General features: G+C 38.2%; 1 protein-coding gene across 1 annotated transcript in view; it reads left to right on the forward strand.

The window, feature by feature from the left end:
- TMEM72 (transmembrane protein 72) overlaps window positions 1-12,234 on the forward strand; it is a 53,528-nt gene extending 41,294 nt beyond the window's left edge. Inside the window, exons 2-5 of the mRNA XM_018564101.1 lie at window positions 3,343-3,409; window positions 5,132-5,203; window positions 5,305-5,444; window positions 11,765-12,234. Coding sequence (XP_018419603.1) covers window positions 3,343-3,409; window positions 5,132-5,203; window positions 5,305-5,444; window positions 11,765-12,231 — 746 coding nt within the window. The 3' untranslated portion in view covers window positions 12,232-12,234. The remainder of the gene's footprint in view (window positions 1-3,342; window positions 3,410-5,131; window positions 5,204-5,304; window positions 5,445-11,764) is intronic.
- The last annotated feature ends 2,629 nt before the right edge of the window (window positions 12,235-14,863 follow it).

Raw genomic sequence — 14,863 nt, forward strand, 5'->3', positions numbered from 1 at the left:
GCTATTTAAAACACATAACCAAAAGTTATCTATCAGCATCTCTGTACTTTAATATAACCTATTAATTAAGCATGTAAGGGGAATGGCAGGTGACCTCTCAAGGCCAAGCCCAGAAGATGGCATAAGTGAAGTATGAGAACACTCTAACGTAACTGTTTTAGAATAGTAACATCTTCTGACATTTTCTCAGTCTCAGTACAGTTCACACTTACATTGCAGGAGACGACATCAGTAACGGTGCATAATTAGCCAGTGTCCCAACTTTCTCTACAATGCTTAATGGGCTCTTGGAGCGGGGTGTCAGGGTCTAGGCTTCAGTCCCTGCAAACATCATCTGGCATTACCAACTGATGTCTACATGACTCTAGATGTCTTTTAGGGCCTTTTGTTCACTTCATTTTTTTGATTGAATTTGCATTCCCATACAAATCTATAAGAATGTAAAACTCGCTTGAAGCAGGTCAATTTCAGATCAGTAGGAGCTCCTATCATGAAATGCTAAATTATCTCAGCAGCTTGTGTAGAGCTACCCCCGCAGGAGCCACTCGTTGTAAGGGGTTTTTCTGTCCCCCTGCACCAATGTACCGCCCAATGGTGGATCCACAGCACACCAACACACCTTTAATGAGCTTTGTAAAGGATTTAATGGTTGACCAATGCAGAGTAATACTATTAACCTCCCTGGCGGTATTCCCGAGTCTGGCTCGGGGTTAATTTTCAATACCAGGAGCGGTAACTCGGGAATACACAAAGTGTCACTTACCTTGTCCCTGCCAGCCCGCAGCATCCTCTGCTGTACGCGGCCCGAAAACGAAACTAAAAGTCAGATGCCGGCATCTGACTTTTAGTTTTGTTTTCTGGCGTCACAGCCGGCGGGAAATTCAAAAGTGAAAAGTTGCAAGAATACAGAATACAATGTAATCTGCTATGATTACACTTATGTATCAAACTATTTGACTTCAATTTTGTCCCTAGAGCTTTGTCCAGTGCCCTGCCTGACACTTTTTCACAATTATAAATATTTCGTGTTTCAAATGTTATCATACCTGGGATGTCTACTGGACTCTTGTTTGGACAGATTTAGGTGAGTTATTCCTAAGATTTACTAAGAATTACAGGCCTACAATATAAAACAACAAATTTCCATGAAAAACAATGTACCGCTTTGGGATGCTAAAATCCTGAATAATCATACCGCCAGGGAGGTTAATGGTTTACCAGTCACATACAATGCAATAAATGACAGGCTATGGCACTCTGACAGTCAGTAACCGCGGCTGTCTATTGCCTATGCAGAAACCAATGATGCCAGACTGTCTCAGGGGTAAGTCTTGAGACAGAGAAATTCAACAGATATCTCTCCTAGGAAGTATCACACCCCCTCTAGACTACTGGCCAGTAGTAATGTCCTAGGCTAGCCAACGTTGGGGCCCATACTGTGTAGCAGATGCATAAAGGTACATTGTCACATTGGCCCAAAGGCCTCTCACCACTCCCCAGGTTATCTTGGAAAGGAGATGTCTTTCAACAGCAGATGGAAGTCCCTCTTCCGACAGAACAACACTTAAGAGAAAGAAGAAGTCATCTATGGACTCCTGGAACACTTACCCGCTCATCTAAGGTCATCAGGGTCTCAGATACGATCACTGCTGGCTCCGTTCACTTCTGCTCCCTCAGCCGGGCTGACCGGGTCACTCCAGTGGCTGGATCGTCCGCACGTCCAGGCCGCAATATCCTCGCCGCTGCCGCGTCCCTAGGCCTCAATCCAGGCGCTCAGTCACCGTCTCTTCCGTCTCTACAGCACCGCGTTACAGAGTCCGGGTGTCCCTGTGTCAGAGATGACCACACACCTCTATTACAAGCAGTCTTAACGCACACTCTGTCACATCGATCCGAACACATTAGATCCCGATCCCAGACTGCCCGCTCAGTAGCTGCAACCCATAGTCCTCCTGTCTCCTCTTCCACAGTCTTTTCACTCAGATATCCATATCCCAACGTACTACAATCCCCACAGTTCTCCACCCCTCTTCACACACACAGAGTCAATTAACTCTTCACAGTTAGAATTCACATCTCTATAGTAGCACATACATATAAGTATATAATGGCTACACTTGTTAAACTGATGTCAAGCTAATGCCATCAACACAAGTTAAAAGCCCATCAACACCAGGTCAATGCTAAAGCCTGATGAATGGACCCTGTGCGGTCCCGAAAGCGCTTGTTGGTTCAATAAATGAAGCTTTTACTATCCTAAAAGGACTGGTGTGCGGTGACATTTCTACAATTTGGCTGACATTCGCCACGCCATCCGCAGTCACTGCAAGCACCCCCCACTACAAGGGACATATCGGTAAGGAGTGCGACAAGGATAGTACTTATTGAGGGATTAATTAACTGCTGTGCACATGCTTGGGAGTTATGTCATCTAGAGCAAGCCAACCAAAATGGCTGTAGATGCCAAACATGAAAGCAGACCAAGTAAAAATGGATGCACTGACAAGGAAGCTTGCATTGCTGGAGAAGAGGCACATATAGGGGAATTCAGTTCCACTTTAAACACACTTTTATAGCATCACTGAATCAATGAGACACCCAGATATGTCCCTTCAGGTTGCTTAATTTTTACTGAATATCAAATATTGCTTCACAACCAGCTCTTGCTGAAACAATTGGAACATAGCCAGTGTCTGTTCAGGGCAACCTTTGTTCTGTAAACACTAGTCTGAAAAAAGACTTTGTGTATTTGATCACAAAGGAAATTTTGGGGGGACATGGACCCTGCCCTGTGCACCCCCAGAAGAAGAACTCCACTTGTTGCTTAAGTGGCAGGCTTAGTTTACAGTCCTCACAGTACCGATTTAATGTAAGTTTTCCACTAATCATAGAAAAGGACCTCCATTACACACTCTGGTTGAAGAAAAGGGGACAAAAAGCTGTGCACCCGTCACAAGAACACATTTGTACCGTGCTATACATGTGCTTGTGGTGACAGTAGTGTGACTGCAAATAAAACAATTCCTTAACCAAATCCTGAAAGGACAGTTCTACTTATATTCTGAATTCATACCTGTGTGAATGTGTACACATACTGCAGTCTCGATTAAATACAATAGCATACCACCATTGCATAACCCTTACAATGCAGACCAGGGTATAACATTAAAACACACTGCATTTTAATGGTACCCTAGAGACAAATGTACATTTAAACCTTGCAGTGGAAGGGTACCTTTTGACATTTCCCCTAAGTTTAGCTTTAAAAATACTTTTTCCATTCTGTTTTGTTGTAAAGTTATATTAGTCCTGTTGAATGTGCCGCTTTTTTTTATTCTACAGTGCTAATTGGTGTTGGGATTGAAACTCTGCAAAAGGGACAATTTCCAAGTCTGGCCTATTATTTACTGTAAGTATTTAGTGTGTACAGTACCATGCAATATGTCTGAATTATGCAGTATTTGTAATTTTATACATATTTTCAAAGTATAATTGGTTTGTTAATTTAGTTGAATACCTCATTTAACGATTGACTTTCTACCATACAAAAAACACACACACACGTTTGTGTGTATATGAATATATAGTGTATAATATTTTCTAATCTAAGCTAGAACTCATAATATGCCTATTATGAGGTAATGACCTTAAGTTGGTTTAACCTTTAAAATGTTGTAAATTACTACACATATTTTCATTCTCAGATTTTTATGATAAAAGGACATTCATTTGGATCATGTCATATTTGAAAACAACGCTAAGCTTAGGGGAAATTTCCCAAATAAGGCTGTAAGCTTATTTGGGCAGGGTCCTCCTCACCTACTGTATATCAATGATGCTTGTCAGTGTTTCTTACTTGTCGTGTCTAAATAATTGTACAGCAGCTGCGGAATATGTTGGCGCTATATAAATAATTGTAATTGCACAGAGCTTTAACACAAGGATAAGGCACCCTAATTTAGTCATGTGACTGCAATTTTCAAGAATCATTGGACTAAATAAATATCACCTTTTTCAAATAAGTATACCTATCATGGCTTTAGGTTTATGAATTGCACCTAAATAATGCAATGTCATAAAGTCCTGACAGAGGTTCTAACTCTTAACCACTCAATTAAAAACAGGATAAACCATGTTAGATGAAGTTCTACTAAAGGATATAGCCAAAACTAAAGCCAAAAGTAATGGTGAATTAAAAAAAAAACTATAATTCCATTTGCTTACAGATAAGGAATGTAGCTCCAGATGACCAGTTCCTTAAAGCTGTCCATCACTGCGAATTTGAACTGGTTTATCAAGAACCAACCAACGTTCTTACAATGGGTGGCCCTGTTGGTACACTTGTGTCTGGCATCCTTTGATCACAAAACCAAAGGAGCTGGATGGAAAACTTTTGGGCAAAAGGTGACAGCAGGCAATTAGCATGGCACACCCACCACTATCAGAATACAAAAGATGGAGGAATCCAATTTTTCTTTTTCTTCAGCCTGCAGTATATAAGATTGTATTGCCAGCTTAAGACTGATGAACAATCCTGTCACTGTTGACAGATTGCTAATGACAGGATCAATAACAGAACGCTAGCCCATTCCTATGAGGTCACTCCTTTACTAGCTGGATCAGCAAGATGTCGCTTTCTCACTGCCCCATTCTCACTGCCCCAAAGTCTGCAGCATTCTGGGCAACCAAGGGCATGATTCCATTGGGGGAAGTAATTTGTTAGTCCAGTTGATTCATTAGAGTCACTAATCTCACATGGCCATAAGGGCTCATTCTTACAGACATGTTACCTTGCATTTACTCAAACAGGAACTCTAAGTTATTTAGCACAGCACCTTTTTATAGCCGCAGTTTTGGATGTACAGTAAGCCAATGGGACAAATAGTAAATATTTACACGGCTCTGCCTTCCATCATCGCCTTATTTCTGGTTGTGGAATGAAACACGTGAATACCTTGAAGCCTCTAGCCTATGCTTTATATATGACAAATTCCCATTTAAAGTTGACCAGTCACCATGAAACACCAGTTTCTATCTTTCATAATTTTTTAGCTCCAGCCTTGACATGAATGAATGCAGTCTACAGTCTTCACTTTTTTTTAAATAAAACCATTATCTATTTCTGCTTCAGGTTTTCATCAGCAGCCGTGTCATTCTGTGAAGGTGTTTTCTTCATACACATGTTTCTCATGCACTGTATAAGGTAATACCTGTGTCTTTGTTCGGTAATATATAAACCATATTTTATGTGAATTTACTGTTTGTGTACATAATGTAATAAAATCTATGCCTCTTCCAATTTAGATGGCAGTCAGAACCCCGTCTGTATGTATGCTTACGGAAAACAGCACGAATGGGAGGATTTCAGAAGTTCCTTGGGTATGGCATACTGTCAGTGGCCTGCTTCCTTCACCCAGTACTGGTCTGGCATGTCACAATTCCAGGTATGCAAGGTAGAATGTAGCACCCCTGCCTAAAATTACCATCCAGTTCTTTTTAGCAGGAACTGCTCCTGTGGCTGACTTTTGTTCACTCCCAGCATTGCGCTTTTGGAAATGTCTCTGGGAGAAGAGACATCACATCATCACCTATTTTATAGTTGTGGAAAGAGTAGGAAAGGGGTAGAACCTTTGTCAGGTATTTATTATTTTCTGTGATTACACTTATGAGATTTACTCTAACTTTCTGTGCTGGAGGCATAAAGGTCATTGAAACAGAAAGTGATGGGAAATCTAACTTTTTACACTCGTCTCTGGATCAAGTGAAGGGAAATATTTCAATTGAACAGCTGTTCAATGACAACTGCCAAAGGTTGGACTTCCCTTTGCTTCTGGAAGATATTATTTCTCTTCTTCATTTTGTTTCCACAATAGAAATTGCAGGAAATCTCAACAGATATCAATAGAGACTTACAGAGATCTTAACCCTTTTCCAGTCTGATTAAAATTAGACACAAACTGGTCAAGGTGATCCTGAATTCTCTACAGGACACAAAGCCACAGGCTTCCAGTCTATTAGGTGACTGGCTGTAAACCTTTAGTTTCTAGCTTAAACACCGAACTAAATGTACCGTTACTACAATACTTAATTTGGGTGGGAGTGTATATATTATAATTTGTGTGAGCAGCTATTTTTATTAATTTGACAAGGATAGATTAGCACAGAAGGGACTTACACCTATAGTCATTATTACTGCACATAGCTGGGGATATTGCTATGCTTTTCACTAAGGCATTATATTATTATGCACTAGATGACCATGATATGCCTGGGCATCAACTGCACCAGACATTTGTATCTACTACCAATAGGCCACAAAAATAGGTAAGTTGTTGGAATGGACAACAGGAGATGTGCATGCCAACCACAATTCTAAACGGATTTAATGGTATAGTACAACTAGTAAGTAAGTGATCTGGGGATTTTGTAACCAATCCAAACAATCTTTGCCATGTTACTATGTATTTTTAGATTTTGATGGATACATTTATTGGTATATTTTGGAAAATTTGTAAATGTTGATATAATTTTGTTATTATGCTGAGCTAGCGTATAGTTTGTAAAGTTGTTATTTTAGACACCTAGTTGTATATGGTGATCATTGAAATATAAAGGTATAATTTACAAATCAACCAGTTAATCTTTTTAGGCAGTTCGGATACCATTCTTCACTCACATTCACCCTATTTATAATAATGTGAGTGTGTACTAGCCTAATTTGGCAGCTGCTGAACAGTTGGTTAATGTCATACTTTTATAGGTAAAATTGCCAGCCTGAACTCTGTTGTACTCATGATGGCTGATATCCTTATGGCAAGGGGGCAGCAAGCAAGATGTTTAGAGAATATTATTTTTATTTATCAAATGTACACTGAGTATGCTTGTTAAATAAAGTGAATGTTGCTAAGTGAATATTGATTTTCACCGATTTTTACCAGACAGTTAATATTTTTAGTTTACGCTTCTGTTTAGAGGGGTGACACATTGCACACTCTATCCTAGATCAGATGCTTGTAGGACTGTTTACATAAGTGTGGATAACTTTTGCCTTCCTTTGTTTTTAAAGAAAAAATGGTTAGAAGTATATAGTTATAGTTTAGACTATTAGAATTTATAATTTATATCCATTAATAGAATCCCTTCTGTCGAGTTTTTTGACCAAGCTTTTGTCTGGTAGACTGAAGTTAATTGTGTCCCAGATGAGAAGGAGCCTTTTAAAAAAAATAAATAAATAAATAAACTCAACAGGCCACAAAAACATAGATCAATAACTAAATCTAAAACACTTAGCCCATTTTTAAAGCTTTGAATGTTACTTTGACCAACATTCACAAATAGAGGTTCAATCACTATCAGTGAATGTACCAGAACCAGGAAAATGTATCTGCTGTAAATATTTGGTGACTAGAACATGACTGCTTTATAAATATCTCTTTTAAAGAACATTGTAAATTGCTCCACTATGTTTATATGTTTTTAGTATATTAAAATATAAGTGTCCTAAGTGTGGTATGATAATAATTAACATGCATAGTTTTCAGGAGGTCCAATTCTGGAAAAGTTCTGATCCAAGTACATGGTTTTCTCACTCAACAACTTATGTGTTCAAATCCCTTGATTTGTACTTTGGCGGTCTTAGGGACTGCAAAGAGAATGAATTCAGTGTAAACATCAGCCGCCATTTGCTCATATTACTTTAGCTATTGCCAGGAGAATTATATTAAGATCTTGGCTAAATGACAGCTTCTCAATTTTAGGAGGTATAGACATTCTCAGAAATCATTAAATCATTGTATATAGCCCAAGCACAAGAGATTAGGCTAAAAGGAGAGTACAAAAATAACCAGCGATTATATATAACATATGTTTCCTAGAAACGTCTAAAGTTCTTTTTAACCCACTGCCATTATTTAAATAGTTTTTGTTTTTTTTTGTATTACTTTCTTCTTCTTTTTTTTGGATCAATGCAATGTTATGTAACATTGCACACGACTTGCCAAGGTTATATCATCACAATTGTGTTGAGTGAAACTGAATTTGAAAGAAAAAAAAAAAATGAAAGGAAAAACAGAAAAAAGCAGTCTTTTAATAACAGGCTAACCTATGCAGTTCACAATGCTAAATTGTGCAAATATCCACCTTCCATAATGTGTGGTTTTCTAGAATTTATTGTAGAAAAATATTGTAACTTTAACTTAACTTTAACTTAAAGTGATCCTGTTACCACAGGATCACTTGTACAGAAAATTATTCTTGCTAAGAGAATAGTGAATATAATTACCTTTCAGGTGGCTATGTCTTAAAAATCCACTGCTTTGCTGCCCTCCCAGCTATTGTATGCATTTGACCCTTTTGGTGGGCCAAATACTTGTTTTCACCTGCTGCATCCTGTGGTTCCTCCCGCCAGTTCCTAATCCTGTAATGATATATAAACCAGAGGAACAAATCACAGCACGTGGTGGGGGAACAGGTCTTCTCAGCACCCTTAAGTGTAGAATACTTGCAGTCACCAGGGAGCAAGACATTGGCCACCAGAAAGGTTAGTATATTACCTCTCTATTTAGTAGGTATGTTTTCCTATACAAGCGGCGAGTCACAAAAAAACACCAAACACATGAGTTGAAATTGCGCTGTTCTAGTCACTGATGAATTATAACACTTATATGTGTTATGTACCGAAAATGTAATCCATACAGAGGAGTTTGCAGTGTGTTTTGTATGCAGCACTCTTTTTGTGCAGTACACCAGTAAAGGATTTTTTTTTAATAAAGTGATTTTTTTTTTCTTTCCTTCCCTGTTTTATCCCACTTTACTCCACAGTGAATATTTGCCCATGTTTAATTTACCAGTCACAGGAGTGCATAGTTAGGCTTTTTTTAATTGAAAGACAAACTTTTGAGTTAGCCTAACAGAGTTAGGGTTATAGAGTTCCATAACAGTTTGCTTTATCAGCAAAGATGAAAACATTTACATTGTCACTGATTTAGGAAATTCTGACACCACATCCTCTTAAAAGGAGAACTATGAGGTGAGTGCTTTTCACTCACCTCATAGTTCTAATCCTTTTAATTTAGTATGTAAATTCAACACAAATGTAATGAGATTTTCAGCATAAGCAGGGCCAAATCTGGGGGGGGGGGGGCAGGGGGGCATGTGCCCTGGGTGAAGCATTACAAGGGGCATTTTCATGAGTACTCGTTTTCGTGAAATGCCCTGATACTAAACACAGATACTGGCACTTTACATTTTTAAACTGAAGCGAGTGCATGAGGTCCCATGCTTGCTGGGGACAACGGCAGCCTTTATGCGAATGTTGAATTTGGAACTGACTATATTCTATTCCATGTTCTATAATGACATTGTATTACTAGAAAACTACACGTCAGCAGTTCAGCTGGGACTTGTAGTTCCATGTATGATAGAAGGCTGTTTTAATTACTGTCCTCATGAAAGTACTAGTAATACAATGCCATTATAGAAACATAGAATAGAATATAGTTGAACTTGAAAATTACTGCACTATAATGCCATTGTATTACTAGTATTTTCATGAGGAATTAATTAAAACAGCCTTCTAGTCATACAGGGGACTACAAGTCCCAGCATGTACTCACTGTCCCTGTACACCTCTCACATATCACCCAGTGAACTACTGCAGGGGGCTTGCATGCTGGAACTTGTAGTTCCCTGGGTGATTTATATGTGGGGGTGTACAAGGACAATGAGGGCACGTTGGGACTTGTAGTTCCCTGGACCCATGCAGATGCAAATCTTGCATACAATCTAGTCTACTCTAATGGTTGTGTGGCAGCCTAAGTGGTCTCCTCACGCCCACTAAGATCCCCTAAGCTATCCTCTAAGCTAGAATCTTGGCGTACCCACTTCTTCCACTGCCCACACACACCCACATCAGACACACAGATCCCTGCCTGCCAATGACTTACAACCGAGCTTCAAGGCACCGATGATACAATCAATCGACTATACACATACAACACAAACAACAGTCTCTTCAGATTCGTGCGTTCTTTTAGAGCAATCAAAAACCAGCTTATTATTTTATATTTAATAACCCTAGATGGGCAGTGCATAAAAAAAAGATAATTACAAAAAAGTTACAAAAAGCAGATGTTACAAAAAGTGAGACACACATACATACAAGCAACAGTATAAAATAAAACGGGATAAAACTTACAGAGATCATGCTTAATCCTGCTTCCGGGGTTGGATAGAGAAACGTGGACACACTCCCATGTGTGCATGGACCCCTTGAATGTGACAATTTGCTGGCTTTGGTTCTCCATTATCATATTATATTATTATACTTGTGAAGATCAAAAAACTGTTTTCACCCCCTGAGATCAGCCAATCAGATCAAAGGGGCTGGAAAGGGAATATTACCCCCTGCGTCTCAGATATTATTTTTCTATTCATCTTGGAACCCTCATAACTGTTTCCAGTTATGCACTATGGATCAGAAAGTGATGGCTCTGGTTCCAGCTATCGTTCTGCTATCCGCAGAGTCCTAAAAGAAATTAATTGACTTTTCAGGATGTCTTATGCCAAGAAAGATAGATTTTTTATTTACCATTATCAGAAAATTCATACACATGATAAAAAGTAGCTCTGGATCAAGAGTAGTATATATTTCAATGCATATAACTTAAAAGGTATCACTGGCTAGAATTACTTCCATACCAATGCCCATTTCCATAAATCCAATTATATTTATCAATTAGATTACAGTATATGGATGTTATACACTGTATTGTGTAAATTAAATAGATTGTTGGTTGATGAGATGGAGGCCCAGTTTCAGGTGTAATACTGAAGTTCTTCCTCTAGGAGAAAGTGGTGAGAGGGCAGGAGGTTTGGGGGTAACAAGCTCAGCTGAAGCAAGCTGGCTCAATAGGGCCTCCATAAGCTCTCCCCCAGCCTGCTAATTGAGTGGTTCCACCTGAGAGACAGAGGAGGTCTCTGTGCAGGAGTCAGGAAGGTTCTACCCTGGAACCAGCCTGTGTGACCAGTAGGTTGAAGAAAGTACCTGTGTGACTCTGAGAGAAACAGTCAGGACTTCGCTGTGACGCTGAAAGTAAAAGCCAGGGGCCTGAAGGTGTTTTCTTTTTGCAAGTACTGTGTCCACATTATGTTGGAAAACCCCTCTGAGGGTAAACCTGTGTGGGCCTTTGGGTTTTTGAGTCAATTAAAGTGGGAAAAGAAGCCCTAAAAAGAAGATCTAAGTGAGTGGAAGTGTCCTTAATGCTCTACTGTTTGAAGCGAGTTCCTTATGTGTAAAATCTAATTCTTCATCTATTCTGCTACCATTTTGTGATTTGTGCATTTATCACAGTAGTCTCAGATATTAATTGCACTGATTATACTCAGGGCAATCATTGTGGCATTGAACTAATCAAAAGAAGATTCAAATTTGCATCATGAATGTAATTTAACATCTTTTAAGTTGCAGCCAATGTTTTCCTTCATATTTGGGCACATCCCCTTTAGGAGCCCCACACATTTTTACTTCCCAGACTGCCATATGCAAAGTTCTTTGCAAGGACAGAGTTCCTGATTACACACAACTGGTGCTAATCCAGTACAGGTATGAACTGCAGACAGAGTTGTAGAATAATGTAATCTGATAAAACACATCACTAATAGTTTATATAGATGTAAGGGAGGAAATGTTGGTGAAAAACAATGGCTAGAATGTAAAATGTTTTAGTTATTAAGGCTAATCCTGATTCCTTATTCTTACTTGCAGGAACCATGTTAATTGTTACTGGGATTGCCTATCTTTTTTTGAGTAAACGAAAGAAGACTAAGAGCAAGGATTGCGTTTTGCAGGCTGAATATTACACAGACCCATCTACCACAGCCATTGCTATGACCAGAGCTGGAGACACAGAGCAAACTTACACTTTCAATGACTCCCTGCGCCAGAAGAGAGAATCTCTACTCACCCATATGAGAAGCATCCTCAAAGTAAAGAAGGACCGCCAACCATCTAAGAAAGACCAAGGTCGCATGGATGCTTCTATAGACTTATGTGCTAAAAAGAAACAGGTTCACTTTGAGGAAAAGGTTATTAAAATCATCCCCTTGGAGGAAGGCATTCTTGAAGACCAGGACAGTGAGTTGGAGGTGACAATTTCAGATACTATTCCCATCATACCCAGTGAGCCCAAACAGGTTTTGAACACCACACCCATGACATCTGGCATTTTTTAAAGGTTTTTTCCTATGCATAGTAACACACTGTAGTAAATTTTGTTCCCCTGAAAATAACTGAAGAAACACAAATATAAGGAGCTTGCACACCGAACATCCCAGGTCACATTTTCTCCACATAGTGACCATCAAGTAGTTGTGCGCTTATCCATTGTTCTAGTTCTGAAGAAACACAAAAGCAGACTGCTTTGGCCAGAAAATTCAATATTTTTGGTGAAGTACCAAGAACTTTCTTGACCATATAAGAGCTTGTTCATTCAAAATATACTACATGATGATTATGCCATGTCGGATGTACCATCCTGTAGCAATTTATGCTGTAGAGTGCATTAAAGAGCCCTAGGTATTTATTGTGATATCTAAGTATCAAAACAGTTGTAATTTATTTGCTTCTTCATACTTGTAACATGCTGTAGATGTTGAGTACTCTGATTAATTTTATTATCTAATGTGGTTACACACATTTCAATGTGATTGTGCAAACCAGCTAATGGATAGAAAACAGTTTGTGGTAAACATAATGTTTTCTGTTGACAATGGGGAAGAAGCTAACATTTAGTTCAGCAACTGATAGCCTGAAAATGAGTCAGTCGTTATGAATGGAAGTGCTGCTTCTTCTAAACTGGAATTCAGACACACAAATAAAGTATCCTAATATACTTTGTTGATGTTAGCTCCACTATACAGCTTACAGTATATCTGCAGCAAGTGTGCCAGGCTAATACCCCAGGAATTGTCTAGTTAGCACAAAATAAGGTTTAGATTAAATTATAAAAGGCTAAATAGAGCTACTAGATGTAAAAGCATATTTAAAAGACACTAAATATTTTCTTCTACTAGCATTTATTTGCAGCATCATAAGATTTAGATCTCTCATTCTTGGATTTAAAGCCTGTAGCACACTCATACTTCACCCTCCAGTTCTACAAAAATGCCCTACTATTTTTGCCATTTCATATACTAAATTATCACATCTACTGAAATTTTACACCTTATCCTTTGTGTTGAAGTGAACTGAAGTTCCAAGTTGTGTTGTAATAATATCAAGGCTACTTTACTACACTAAACTAAGTGTTCTGTATTGCCTTGTGTGAGCACAGGATCAATTCTTGTTATTTTGGCCTCAGTGATATTATTGAAGCCATATCTGTGAGAGAGATTTCCTTATGCATTTTATTCATAGTATTGAAAAAATACCAGTAGGGTTCAGAAATCTTAACATTAAACTGTCTACATAAATAACAGCTGTTTAGAAATCTTTATATTTAGTTAAAAAAAATGAATGCAGAGAATGAAGCTTTTGACAATCTCCTTAGAGATTTTTGTTGGGAAGGAAAGAAAATTGTCATCACACTTGAACAGTTATGATAGCATTTACTTATCAACACCTGCAATAATATGTTGATGTATGGGCAGTGCATTACATGTTGACTAATGATGACAACTGGAACCAGAAACTGGATTCATTAATGTATTATAAACCAAACTATGGAGTGAAAAAAACATAAAGCTTCAAACTTCTATCTATGCAGAGATTTAATTTACTTAGAACATAGGGAGGAGCACACTCTATATATGTGACATATGTCCTTGTGTCATATATATATATATAACATTTATACACAGAAACACACACATGCAGCAAATACGCTTACATATAAGTATTCATTAACACATTCACATGAACTAAATCACGACTAATAAGGGCTGGCCACCAAAGAAGTATAATATCTATCCTATTGTGTCAGTGGTTGCTTTATAAATGGAAACAGGCTGCAGAAATCTGGCTAGGAATAAGAAGAAAGAAGGCAGACATAGATTACAGATTGTATGCAACCAATTATCTAGAATTATACTATTTATACTATTATACATGTCTGGAACTCTGTCGGACCACTGAAAACCAGCAAGTGAGTCGTAAAAATTGGGTCACAGGACCCTATAGTGTGTCTTTCTAAATACAAGTTGTAAAATAAATTACTTGAATGTAAGTTGCATTGTAATACATGCATTTTGAACTGCTTTTGTATGCTGTATATTTAATTGTGATTACAATCTGTATTTCATTTTACATAACACTCTTGTTATTCTGCACAGACTGTGTGCTGCCAGAAAGAGCAAACAGAATCCAGCATCCCTTTGCTTTAGATTCTTGCCACTGAACTAAACTAATTTATGACCGACATTTCCTTAAATCTCATGATGGAACAGAAGGTCAAAGGGTTATCTTTAAGACTGCTTGAATACTCTAATGACAGGGAAGAAGACTAAACAGAAAAGGTCCTACCCTGTCAGAAGTGCCATGCTTCTAATACAATGGGATGAAAACTGCAGTAACAGTTCTTGGAAGATGACCTTGACCAACGTACTCTTTTTACACATACTAATATGTTATATTGGTTCATTATATATTAATTTTGATAGTTTAAATATGAAAAATAGTTACCGAATTCATCTCTCAAGATGTGGAGCAGCCTGTAGATATCAGAAGATAATGTGCATGAATGCTGTAACTATTTTAAGATGTTTTCTAAGCTTCCTTGCTGCCTAACCATCCTTTCCGTGGACATGGTTTCCTAACCAAGATTGCTGGTGGCATCAAAAGAACCTTTATAGACGTACTATTATCATG

The sequence above is a fragment of the Nanorana parkeri genome, unplaced genomic scaffold (assembly GCF_000935625.1).
Source record: "Nanorana parkeri isolate BGI_ZX_2015 unplaced genomic scaffold, ASM93562v1 scaffold725, whole genome shotgun sequence".
Taxonomy (NCBI): Eukaryota; Metazoa; Chordata; class Amphibia; order Anura; family Dicroglossidae; genus Nanorana; species Nanorana parkeri.